Raw genomic sequence first — 13,031 nt, 5'->3', positions numbered from 1 at the left:
CAGCCCTGAGCCAGGGCCCGACGTGCAAAGGTCCCGCAGGGTTCTGAGGATGTTGGTGCAGGAACTCTGCCGGGAACAATCCCCCTTGTCCCCCCAGAAACCCACAGCAGCACTGTCTCCCGTTAACAGCCACCGACAGCACTGTGCCCCGTATGATGATGCCACTTCTAATGAGCCATCTGACGATCTAAGTAGAGATTCAACAAAAGGAACCTCGAGTTGTCAGAGAGGCAGAGCTGAGAAGTACCAGCCTGTGGTGGTTCTGGACCCTCAAGAAGTGTCGGTGTGGCTGACAAGCATGAAACACAACAAGAAGGGAGATACTCAACTTGCCTGCCAGCAGCCAGCCTCTCCTTTGGGCTGTCAAGGACCCTTAGAGAATAAACATAAAAACACCAAAGTTGTTTCTGGAGAGGCCAGTACCTGTAGGAAAGCTTGCATCAGTGGCTTCAGTGCCAGCCGCTGGGGGATGCCAATAAGGCTTGGTCCAAAAAGGCTTAAAAAGAAGAGACAGCAGCAGCCTAACTACTCCCTTTCCAGACCACAGATGAGGCAAAAAGGAATGAAAAGGGGTGTGCTGGAGGTGTCTGCAGATGTAAGTCACAATGACTATTCACTCCTCAATAGTTCCCATTCCTGGGGTAGGGTTCAAGCATCTTTCTCCTTCCATAAGAAGAAGAAAGTTACTATGGATGAGAGTTCCTGCAACAGCATCCTTTACACCCCTTCCATGAAATCCCAGCTCTCAGAGCACCAAGCAATGCGGTCTGCTGGTAAAGCTCAATACTGTGCTTGGTCTGCTTCCTCCATGGCCCTGCTGGCTCCTATGAACTCCTCTTCCATTCTGGAGCTAATACTTACAGATGCAGAGAAGGTGCTTGGGGAATGCCAGCAGGAAGGACCTATTACTTTTGAGGAATGCATTCCTCTAGATAAGATGAAAGGTTGCAAGAAAATTGGAGAAGGGGTGTTTGGAGAGGTCTTCCAGATCAGCAGTGAGAGAGGACCTGTGGCTTTAAAAATAATTCCCATTGAGGGGACTGAAAGAGTAAATGGAGAATCTCAAAAGAGCTTTGGAGAGATTCTGCCTGAGATAATAATATCAAAAGAACTCAGTCTTCTATCTGAAGAGTCTATGAATAGAACTGTTGGGTTCATCAGCTTGTACTCTGTGCACTGTGTTCAAGGGGCTTATCCTAAGTATCTCCTGGAAGCCTGGGACAAATACCATGAAGTAACGGGATCGGAAAATGATCGGCCAGACTTTTTTGGGGATGAGCAACTATTCATGGTTCTGGAGTTTGAATTTGGGGGCAGTGACTTGGAGAATATGAGAAACAGGTTGAGTTCAGTGGCAACAGCGAAAAGCATTTTGCACCAGGTGACTGCTTCCCTGGCTGTGGCAGAACAGGAACTGCACTTTGAGCACAGGGACTTGCACTGGGGGAACGTGCTGGTGAAAAAAACTAGTGTGAAGACGCTTAGTTATGTGTTGAATGGGGCAACACACACAATTCCCACTGCAGGGATTCATGTCAACATCATCGATTACACCTTGTCTCGGCTGGAGAAGGATGGATTAACTGTGTTTTGTGACCTTTCCACTGATGAAGAACTGTTCCAAGGCACAGGGGACTACCAGTTTGATATCTACAGGCAAATGAAAGTGGAGAACTCCAACAGCTGGACTGAGTATCATCCACACAGCAATGTCCTCTGGCTGCACTACTTGTCAGATAAACTTCTGAAAGGTGTGGGCTACAAGAGTAAGGAAAAAACTTCTGCCCTGAAGAAAATAAAGCAGCAGCTTAATGCGTTCCACAGGGAAGTACTGAACTTTGAGTCTGCCAATGAAGTTTTACAAAACAGCAGCCTCTTCCAGTGAGGAAGGGAGCACAGTGTTTCCAAGAACTAAGTTGCTGATGCTGCCTTTCTCCTTTGCTGTGTTTATGTATGATCTTTTTAAATGTAGGCACTATGAAGAAGTGTTATGATCAGTTACCAACATGTACAAAATGCTGTAAAAAATGTCTAAAAACCCCCAAAAAAGTGTTCTGCTCTAACACGTTTCCATATGTACTTTTTTTGAGAGGTGATGTTTGAGATAATAAGAAAGATTTCTTGAGGCTCAATTCATGGTTTCAACTCCGCAGAAATTTTCTTACCTTTTCAGTCTAAGGTTTTTTTTTAAAGTTCTTGCCTTACTCTATTATCTTCCTTACAAATTCTCTTTTTAAAGAAAAAAGAAAAAAAAAAAACAAACCAAAACCAATTCTGGGCAGCGAGGACAAAGGTAAATAGTGTTGGGCCAGAGAGGGGAAACCCCACCTTTTGACTTAGTTTTAACACTGAGCATTTGTTCAGTATCGCAAAGTTTGCACCTGGAATGATGCTACAAAATGTAAATATGTAAAGGTTCTGTAGTGTAGGTTTTAAAAACACTTGAGGGTATTTCCTCCCCCCCGCTCCCTCCCCCTTTTAAGGACTAGTGAAGAGGTATTTGACGATGAACAATATAAGGAAAAGTACCTGTGTTCCTGATGCATTTTTGACTGTCATTATATTGTGACCTTGTATGCTGATGGGAACCCAAATCTGTAACTTGATGGTAGCATTAAAGTGATTTTTTCCATTTATCTACAGAAGAAAATACACAAGGTAATAAGTGTTCTTCAGTCCTGATTGTAGGTGGATCAGATGACCTAAATTTCAAGCTATACTTACATTAAATCTGAATTCTTTGTTTTCAAGTAGTCCTTCGCTAACATTCACGTACATTGAAGAAACTGGTCTAAAAAGAATGATAAATCAAACTGAGTGGAAAGTGAATTAGAGTATTAAAAATTAGTACATCTAATGACCCAGATGCATTAACTGTAATTAAGAGCTACAAGCATCAGATTTGCTGTAACTGGAATGCTGTCTATGCAGTTTGTCCGTATATACATGCATATATGCCACCTGTCAATTAGATGCATCTCTGAACTCATCTCGAAGCCTACTTTTTACAAGCTAAGCAGTTGGACACCCTAGGCACCCCTTGCCTATGACAGAGCTTTATTGTTTTGTCTTCCAAGCTCTAGTTTTGCTGTCTAGTACCACAGAAAGTGACTTGACAATCTGCAGTGCTTGAAATTATTAAGATGGAAATTGCATTGGAAACATACCAGGCATCCTCTCAATCCTTTTTGCCTTTAATTGACTAAAGTAATAAAATATAACTGAATCTTCTTAAAACTTACCTGGTAAGGACTGCAGTGAATGCATATCTGATGTCAAGGATGTGTTCTTCAGTCAGAATGGTGCTATTTTCATTTATGCTTTAAAAAAAGGAATGAAACCACTTCATTATCTGCCTGCCTTGGTCCTTTATTTCTGTACAAGAGCAACGGAAACAGTGGTGACATGGTACACGAGTGTTGGAGTAGCCCTTTATTACTATAATTACTACAGATTTTGAAAGCTGTCATTGCCTTGAAATGTTTCCCCACAAACCAGTGCTCATCTGTGCTTTCCTTAATCAAAATGTAAAGCTTCTACCCCTCACAAAACTGGACATTAAATTAATATAGAACGCTTTGGTTTCAACTGTGCTTGGAATGAAGTATAGCTGCCAGAGACGAGTTCTCATTTCCTTTTAAAAGATGCTCTCTGTTTAAAAAAAATGCTGTGTACCAATCAGTACCCATACGTTTTAAAGTTAGGAAGGTGACAAGAAAGGAATCTGACTAGTAACTTCCACCCAGATAGCCCCTAATCAAGAAAAATGCCCTAAACCTATGTTTTCATCCCCATCAATTGGAGTGAAAGCTTTTCTTGGAACACAGCTGGATTATATATTTTCATTATCTGTTCTTTCTGCTGAGGAAGGAGGATGCCAGAATCCACTCTGCCATTTCAGAACATACAAGCTTTTAAATATGTACTACACTTAAATAAGAACCTTAAAGGGTGCTCCATCTTTCACTGAAATAAGGAAGTATGAGCAGAGTTAAGATTTTCATAAGGGAAGGAAAGATTTTTCACATAGATCCAAATGTCTTAGAAGATTGAAAAGTGTAGTTTTGTGACTGATAAATAGCATGGACACTGAGTAGGAATTCTGATGTTCCCTTTCTAGTTCATCATGTGGTGAAAATAGCAATACTCACTTGGTGATACTAACGGTGATTGCAGACTTATTTTGGAATATGCTTTCTTCTACTTGCCAAATCACTGAAAAATTCGCCTATTTTGAGGGAAGAAAACCAACGAAGTATCAATTACCCTGTAAATACTCTTTAACTCTCCGGTTAAAACATGAGGGCTAATAGATTTTCTGCTCATACTTTCCTTCTGGAGAAATTAGACATTAAATAAAGTGCAGGAATATGAAGGCCCTCTCTTACCTTCAGAAAACGCATACCAGCCATAAGCTGAATTGGAAAGAATGGCAGTTCTGGCCTAGTTGTAGAAGTAGAGAATGCAAGAGCAGCTACTCAAAGTATCATTTAGAGGTATGGAAAAAGTGAAAATAATGAAATCATGATCTCTGCTTACAGCTGTCTTCTTGAATACTGGGTGCCCAATTCTGCAGTTACAGGATAAGACTGCAGAAGTTAACGGTACTGGTTGGCCACAGTGAACAGCAGGAGAGGATGGCTGCCAACAGAACAGGAATGGTCTTTAATGTTGAGTAAAAACAGGCTGGGAATTTCAACTCTGTGTCTGCTCCCATAAAACGAATTAAGTACAAATAGCCCAATAAAAGTTTGGGAGTATTAAATCAGATAAATGCTACTTCCGTTCCCTAGAACTCATGTAAAGTTTTATTTAGGTAGTAAATTAACAGGAGTCTATGCTGGGTTTTCTTTAAGCAGTCTGCTGCTAGCTGAAGAGTTCTATAATCTTACCTCAAATGTCATCTTCTTAAAATGCAAGGTTTTGGGATAATTCAAGACCATAGTTGTCATGTACGAGTCATCTCCACTGTTCATTAGTGAAACCTTCATGCTTACTTCTTTAGTGTAGCCCACCACTAATTCCTTTCTAGAAGCAGACAGAAAAATGAGATGACATGTAATTTCTAAGGGTTGTTATTAATAAGAGGCCTGAAGGTTCTGGTAGTTACTCCCTCCAGATGCTTTCACGCACAGCCCAGCAGCACACATGGAGGCATGAAGTTACAACACTATGAATGTGATGTTAGAGAAAGGATGAACTGAGTGGAAAGCAATGTAAAAAGGACAGCAAATCTTGTCTGAGAATTCGAAGAAAACATCTTAAGCACAAAGATGCCATTTTGTATGAATGATAAATGAAAAATATGGATAATGCAATAACTATGACTCACTGAATCTGAGTTGTCAAAGTTAACTGAGGAGCACAGATGGTCTTGTTGCAGTCCTCCTTGTAAGGCAACTGAAAGCAAACATAGAGCAAGCTAGATTTTAACAGCCCTAATTTTTCTAAGGTAGCAGATTCAGACTATCTATATATACACATACATTCTCTGAAAACCGAAATTCTCACAACCTCCGTCAAGGAGAAGTTGGAAATAGAAGACCCTCCAGTGCTAAATCAGTCCTAAATTGATGGTGTTTTGTAATTCAACTCCCAGGAGAAGGTTTATTAGCAATAGCATGAAAAGTCTTCACTGGGGTTAAGGTCTCGTTAAAGAAATGCCACGTGTTTACCCCTGGATTGCTACAGGGCAATAATATTAATTTATTTTCCAGAGATTGTATGTTTTTCTTGAATAAATATGTTCATATGCTGTGTCATCTTACAGCCATATTATTCTGCAGAGATGAGGTTACTTTCTTTAGCAATAGTTTTATTCACCAAGAAAAATCTGTCTGTGGCTGATGTTTCTGGAGAATTTCAATGAGAATTAATAATTAGATGTTAGGAAATTAATGTACCATCAACATCATAATCTCTAAGAGCACTGTAACTATAGTAATTAGTGTTCGTTATTGCTCAGTGTTAATGTTTTCCTAACATCTCTGTCCTCTGCTTTATGGGCAGCTAATAAAATACTGAATGATGGTAAAGACTCCTATTAAGTAGCAAAAAGCTGCCCCTTTACAGAGCTTTATGGAATTTTTTCAGAAGCTGTGATTTGGATTTCAGAGAAACTATGAAAAAGAGCTGGATTAGCTTGTAGGAATCCAGCTACTAAACTGCAAGAGAGGAGACAAGATATCAAACTTAACTTTAAGGTCATTTGAAGTTTGCAGCCTCCCAAATACTGATTTGAAACAAATAACTAAAACGTATGAAGATAATTTGAATGCGTTTTAAAATTAGAAAATTAATTTAGAATTAATAGAGAATTTAAAATCATACATTAGGAAATTGTATAGTTGTTGCTACCAAATACACCATTCAAATAGCAAGTCTTAATGTAAGTTCCAACGGAGAGCTCAATATCTGAGAAGTACTTCACAAAACACAAACCATCTGCCTTCTTCACAAGTAGCATCTAATCTCATTTCATAGAGAGGCACAGGAGAAAGTCAAAAGTGGTCAAAAGTAAAAAGCAAGAGAGAAAGCTGTTTGCTGCTGTTTTGGTTTTTTACCTGAAAATGCATTTCTGATGGCTGGTATCTATCCAGAACAGGGACAGCAAACTCCATGTGACCGTTGTTGTTATAGACCTCATGTTTAACTCTCAGAAAAACACTGGAAAAACAGTCAAAGTCACATGGCTACAAGAAAAGAAAAACAAGAAGTTGAAAAAAATATCTGGGTATTAAAATGCAGAAGTGTTCACATGTCATCTCTGTTCCAGCTTCTGTCATATTCAGGGACCTTCTAGCTCAAACGTTTTCTTTGGGTCACTGTGTTTAAAGGCTATCAGTGGAACATAAGCCTGTCAAATGTTTTCTTGCATCACTTTAGACATTTGGGTCCCATGACATCCCCTGGATAATGTGTACAGTGATTCAGCTATGCATTGTGGAACAGAGTTTCCTTATGTTTGCTTTAATCCTGTACAGCTCCATACGTCTCCTACAATTCGACATCTCCTGCCTCAGCTGTAAAACACGCCCAGCAAGTCTAACATTGAGAAAAACCCCACCCCACTGTAGTATTTTTACATTTGAAGACTCATCGTCATACAGATTCTGTTACGAAATCCTATCCTCTCAACCCTTTTTTCTGTGGGAAGTCTGACCAACGGCACCTACCAGTGGGTAAAGCTGCAGTTCAGAGCACATGTGCTCACTGACCAACAGCTTCCCGCTTGTGGTGGTGTTCTGATCTTCAAACTGCACTCTCCTCTTTGCCATTTTCACATCTAAGTCCACCGTGTAGAGAACGTATAACTGTGAAAACTCTGAAATATTTTCAAAATCCTGTTAGATGTACCAGAAATTGTCCTCGGCGCCAAGTTTCCAAGGACAGTTGTAGGACTGCAGATTTCAATCTGATCACAATCACAATTCCCGTTCATTACCTTGTTGAGACACTGGTAAAGATGAGATTGCATCGAAACATAATTTTGCTGTAACAATGCTGTTATTTTGGAAAATCAGGATTCTGTCAGGGTTGAATCTCATGCTGGCAAGAAAGTGGACAACTGGTCTCGAGCTAGTCAGTGAAAAACACATAAAGAACAGAATCAAATATAAATCTCTGAACTGGAACATTACAGGAAAAATGTTTGAAGAAAGCCTGGCAGCAGAAGTAGGAACTGCTCAGTATTTCCATGGTATTTCACCTGGACCAGGCTGCCCTATTTACAGAATTTCCAGTTTCTGCTGGGAACGTTCAGAACACACAAAATCCCAAGAGTCTGAAGGAACAGACAGCCAAAATACACCAATATGGCTAGAGTTTCAGAATTAAACATGGTGTTTATGTTTCCATTAGGTAAACACATTATCTAGGGGTTCAAATTCTCCATCTACAAATGTTTTCAAACATAAAATGCAAGAACAAAATCAAATCTGTCTGCCATATCTTAGTCCTTGTGAAGTGCACGGGTCACTCAGTTACCAGATGTCTGATTGAAAATGAGGTATGGTATGTAAAGAAATGATCTTTTTTGCCTAAATGACCTACATTATCAGTACTGAACTGCAGACATCAAAGTCTCCTTAGGCCTAGATCTGTGTTAATTGGTTCATGATCATTATCTCATACTTGTTCAAAGCTTTACACATACAAAGGCAAAAACTTTTGCAACTTGAGCTAAAGGCTTTACATTTTATATCATTTCTAGCACTGGGAAAGATTTCTTATGTCCCTCTGGCACTGAATTAAAAATAGAATCATTACATACTGCTTGGAACACAGATTCTAAATTTGTCTTTGAAGTATTTCCTCAACACAGTAAAAAATGGAACTTACTACCTACCGTAGCACAATTACATTCTCCAGTGATCCTACTGTGATATCTTGGAGACCATCATTAGTGAAATCAAAGCCACCATCAATGGATTGTCCAAAGTACCGAAGTCCTGAAGAAACTTCAGAGGCTTTCACTCTCTAAAAGGAGGAAACACCAACAAATATAAGTCATGAACTCTCTCTCCTGTCCTTGGGAAAATACACTTCTTTTCAGGAGGCTGCTGCGAGGAGGGTTTTGTGACAGCCGAGATGCAAAATACTGACTCTGAACTGCCTGTTCAGTCAGGCTTGCAAAGGGCTGTGCTGTTTTATAGCCAGCACCTGAAGCCAGCTCCTCTGCCTGAGCAGACAGGTGAGTAATTATAGTTAAGAGCAGGTCTGCTGCAGAAACCTAAGGAGTCACATAAACCATCTGACATCTGCAAATTTATCATCCATCAATGCAATGACATGTGAAAGTCCTTTCTCCCAGCCTCATGCTACAAAACCACAAGCTTTTTCCTCTCAAGGTGTACTGGAGCCAATTCCCAACAACACACGTACTTGAGAAAAAGAGCTCTTGATCTTGTCTTTATCACCATTAAAGATGTAAATGCTGCCAAAAGAGGAAGTGTTTGAAAGCTGATCTTCAAGGGGAGCTCCAACTGCAATATCCTCATAACCATCACCATTGATGTCTCCAATGCTGGCCACAGTAAACCCAAACCTTGCAAAAGGAGAGGTCACCTGCACATGTAAGTGTTCTTTGAAGGTGAATGATCCAGTCTGAAAAACATCCAAGAGGGAAATCCATTTATAGCAAACGTAGCATCAGTAGCTTTTACACGAAAAAAAAAAAGAAATAATCTTATAGCACAGTAATATTTTACTGCACACTAATAATTCTTAAAGGTGACCAATGAAGTCGTAAACATTATATTAAGTTCAAGATACCAGCTGATTCCTGGGACAAAAGATTGATCCTCCTGCCCTGAGAGCATGCAAATTCTCACACAGAAGCAGTGTCTGTGGACAGCCCTACTCAAGCAGACACACGAAGCCCTGTCTTTTCTTAAATCAGTAGCAGATTGAGTTGATCCCATGTTTGTTTCATAACAGAAAGCATCCCATCTTCTCCACCCTATTACATGAATAAACCACAAGAGGGTGCTCGTTATTTGAATTCTGTCCTGCCCAGACTTAATTTCTGCTTCCAACCATCCTGTACGTGCCCAGAGCCAATTTCAGCAGAGCACCGAAGAGGGTTTTCTGCAGGTCCGCTATTAAAATTCACACCTCATTCAAAATGACACAATTAACTTATATCCTGTATATTGTGTACAAGATCCTGTAGTTAGGCTCACAAAACATTTCATTTTCTACAAGTCCCAGGAAGCAAAGTTTTAGCAGCTACCCCATGCACATGTCTGTTGCAAGCATCACAAAGAACACTGCTTGGCAGAGCAAGGTCTGCACCAACAAATTGCCTGTGTACAGGCTAAAGGCACGATTTCATCACACTGTGATAAGCGTTACCTTAGGCACAGACTGGTTTTATTTTTCATTACTTCTCTTTTATATTCTAATGACTAAGACAGGCCTGCTGGCTTCAGCCTGCAGTCCTCTACCATACAGGGAGAGCACATTCAGTGAGAGCACAAAGGAGGAATGTTTTATTTGTCACTAGTTAGGCATGGTTGGAAAATCCCCAACATGGAGTGTTTACGCTACCAGTGTTTTTACCTCTGTCTCCAGGCGATAGACGTAAACCCTTCCTTCTTCCCCTCGAATGTGGTAAAATGGAGCTCCAACAAGGAGAAGATCTGTCACCCCATCACGGTTCACATCGACTGGGCAGAGCTCAGATCCAAAATAAGATCCAACCTGTGCTCCAGAAAAAGACAAGCAGCTCTTTCACTGGAATTCTCTATATATAGCTTTGTAGAATTAGTGTCCTTTGCAGCAGTAAGACAATTTTTAGAATAAAACAACACATATCTACTTATACGTGGATCATTTCCTCTTATTTATTTTATTACAGCCATCCTCAGGGACAGATCCTATAACCAGATTAGCAGTAACAAAATCATTATTCAACAGTTTGACAGAGGAAAAAAAGAGTAGCGCAGTTTATGACCTCTTTCCCCCTGAACCATGAGGACAGGACATAAATATAGCACACCCCATTTAGCTAATTTTTTTCCCAGTCTTTTTCCAAATTTCATAATTTCTTCTGCTGTTCCCAAAGCATTATGAACAAAGACTCTGTAAAGTACATCTAGCTAAATCCAAGTGTGTTTGGAGGAGAAAATGCAGCTCTGTTTGAGCAGACAGATGCGTGCAGCCTACCAGCCCCTGGTGAGTGAAGCCCAGTACCTGTTCTCCTTGCAGGGTTTGTTTTAAGTGGCCATCCTGAAACACCAACACTTTCCCTCTCATGCTGTGCCGTGGAGCTCCAGCCACGTACAAGGGTCCGTATTCTGTGTGTACCACTGCCACACTGTACCCTGGTACAGTCACACAAGAACAAAAATAGCATACGTTATCAGTACCATACTCTATGCCTGAAGGAAAAAGCCCACAGAGTTTGGTCTGAGACATATACCTGCATATTCAGTGAGATCCAAGAGTTCACACCATGATCTAACTGTTGGAGCCCATAGTTTTGATTACACCGCATCTCATAAAAATATAGATTAGGAAATAGCAGGTAACTTTTCTGAGAGAAAAGCCAGCAAAGCTGCCCTAGCAGCTCTAAGGGTAATGGAATAAATGACTGCCCTGAAAAATATGCTTGAACTCTTGATGACTTTTCTTAGCATTTGTCACTGTTCCTGCATGATTATCCATCACCTACACTTTTTTGGTTTCAATTATTATGTCTGCAAGCTGGAAGGTTTATCATCCTTCACAGAAGTGAAGAAAATACTATACTCTGTCTAGAAAGCAAAAAGAGATCTATTATGGGGCTTCTGTAACAAGGACGTAATGGGAGAGGGATTATCCCGACACAAACAGTCTGCAGCACCTCATGTTACCTGGTAAGACTTTATGGGCAAGACTACAGACAGGAGAGACAGGGATCATGAGGCACTGGAGTGGATAAGCAAGGCTTTATTTGTCACCAAGACAAGATTGGTTGATTCACAAGCTATTTCTTCTCCAGACACTTGCATTAAGTGAAATATTTATTAGCTCTAAAAATGCCCTTCATTGCAAGTATTCTTGGACAGTGAAACCAAATGGCATGTGTTAACAGAGTAGTACCACAAGGTGTCATAACTCATAGGAGAAAACAAGTTGTATCTTTCCCAAAACAAGGAGGCAGAGAGTGTTTTCATCAGACTTGATCTCCCTGCTAGAGAAAATACTGGAAATCCAGCGTGATGCAGCAGGAGGTGGCCTTCATCAGATAAATATTGTCATTAATACCACACTGCACTGAACGCCAATAAACTAAGCGAAACTGCAGTCAGGTTGTTACTTGATCTCAGAGAGTGGTAAGCTCATTACCTAGGTAACTGTATTTTGCTTGTTGGGCTGCTTCTTTAGATTCATTCAGGAAAGCAGCAGTTTTGGTTGCCAGATCATACAGCAGAATACCACCAGACCAGTCAAAGGCCCCCACTGCACCTAAGATTAAGACTTGCTGCAGAAATAACATTAGCAAATTAGAAGAGATGAACACAGAGCAATTGCTTCTATCACTATGCAAAACAATTTAGTATGGAGCAATGTTTTCTTGCTTATAACTTCCCTGACTTGTGCATTGGAGATCCAGTTGGCAGCTTTGATTTCTGCCAGCAAAATCAAAGTCAACTAGAGATAGCTCTTTTGCCCAGTGGAATAAAAAGAATCCAGTGGTTAGAACAGAGGTCATGAGATAAATCCCATCCCTACTGACAGACTATATAAAAGTGATATTTTTGCTTATCTGACACATTCAAAGCAAGCAGTGGCTTGAGGAGAAGGTTTGACTACATGGATCTCACACTTTTGTATCACCATAGTTTCTTATGGGAGACCTCCTGAATCCTTACAAGTATCACAGAAGCACAGCATACAACCATTTAGTAGGGTTAAACGCAGAACACTTACTTTATCCAAGATCTGCACATTGAAACCAACTTGTGCAAGTTCATATTCCAGAGCATCACCCTGTGTACCTGAGGATGCAGCAGAAATAGGGTAAGCTACTTTTTCCTTATTTCTCAAAAGGTACTAGTGAAATAAAAAGGTTGCTATTTACCTTCTATACCAATAATACTCTGCTGCAGGGTTGAAATCAGCCCATCTAATGCTGAATAATTGGTCACCTGAAATACGTTAGTGTCATCTGGACCAGATGCAATTAGCCGCAATTCATTTAGGGCCTTTGGTTTTTTGAAGGCATCTCCCACCTGCAGAAGAGATGCAAATCAATCAAAAGAAGCAGCCTTTAGGGGCTCCTTACCTACTTCCTTCAACAGCCTGTGGAAAAATCTCAGCTTCAGCCACTATGTGTAAACCCAGAAATAGCAACTGCTTTAGAAACCAATGAACTGGACAGCCTCAGTGTCTCCTGGAGCCAAACCATTACAAACCTCTTCATGTAACTGGCTGGTGCTGTATTCAGTTATATACCTTTGCTGTATCCAACAATTAATTTTGGAAATGAACTAATTACAAGATATCACAAAATAGAACATTTTCTTGTCCTGAAAGAATGATGA

The 13,031-nt window shown here is 40.3% G+C and overlaps 2 protein-coding genes across 2 annotated transcripts in view; one reads left to right on the top strand and one right to left on the bottom strand.

Moving 5' to 3' along the window:
- The first annotated feature begins 49 nt into the window (after nt 1–49).
- Nucleotides 50–1,885, top strand: GSG2 (germ cell associated 2 (haspin)). Its single transcript, XM_010015744.1, has one exon. The coding sequence runs from the start codon at nt 50–52 to the stop codon at nt 1,883–1,885; it is 1,836 nt and encodes a 611-aa protein (XP_010014046.1).
- A 593-nt stretch (nt 1,886–2,478) lies between these two features.
- The window catches only part of LOC104406677 (integrin alpha-E-like), a 22,184-nt gene continuing 11,631 nt past the window's right edge, over nt 2,479–13,031 (bottom strand). Inside the window, exons 13-28 of the mRNA XM_010015743.1 lie at nt 12,569–12,719; nt 12,418–12,485; nt 11,833–11,968; nt 10,696–10,826; nt 10,063–10,203; nt 8,884–9,105; nt 8,348–8,478; nt 7,445–7,578; nt 7,176–7,324; nt 6,564–6,692; nt 5,333–5,400; nt 4,893–5,028; nt 4,540–4,641; nt 4,152–4,228; nt 2,725–2,791; nt 2,479–2,637 (exon numbers count right to left, since the gene is read on the bottom strand). Coding sequence (XP_010014045.1) covers nt 2,479–2,637; nt 2,725–2,791; nt 4,152–4,228; nt 4,540–4,641; nt 4,893–5,028; nt 5,333–5,400; nt 6,564–6,692; nt 7,176–7,324; nt 7,445–7,578; nt 8,348–8,478; nt 8,884–9,105; nt 10,063–10,203; nt 10,696–10,826; nt 11,833–11,968; nt 12,418–12,485; nt 12,569–12,719 — 2,001 coding nt within the window. The remainder of the gene's footprint in view (nt 2,638–2,724; nt 2,792–4,151; nt 4,229–4,539; nt 4,642–4,892; nt 5,029–5,332; nt 5,401–6,563; nt 6,693–7,175; nt 7,325–7,444; nt 7,579–8,347; nt 8,479–8,883; nt 9,106–10,062; nt 10,204–10,695; nt 10,827–11,832; nt 11,969–12,417; nt 12,486–12,568; nt 12,720–13,031) is intronic.

This window comes from Nestor notabilis, unplaced genomic scaffold (genome assembly GCF_000696875.1).
Source record: "Nestor notabilis isolate BGI_N333 unplaced genomic scaffold, ASM69687v1 scaffold32255, whole genome shotgun sequence".
Lineage (NCBI taxonomy): Eukaryota > Metazoa > Chordata > Aves > Psittaciformes > Psittacidae > Nestor > Nestor notabilis.
The sequence above is the reverse complement of the archived record's forward strand: the minus strand, read 5'-3'. Positions and strand labels throughout refer to the sequence as shown.

Coding starts and splice junctions, on each gene's coding strand:
- GSG2 (XM_010015744.1), top strand. CDS start 50: ATGTTGGTGCAGGAACTCTGCCGGGAACAATCCCCCTTGTCCCCCCAG.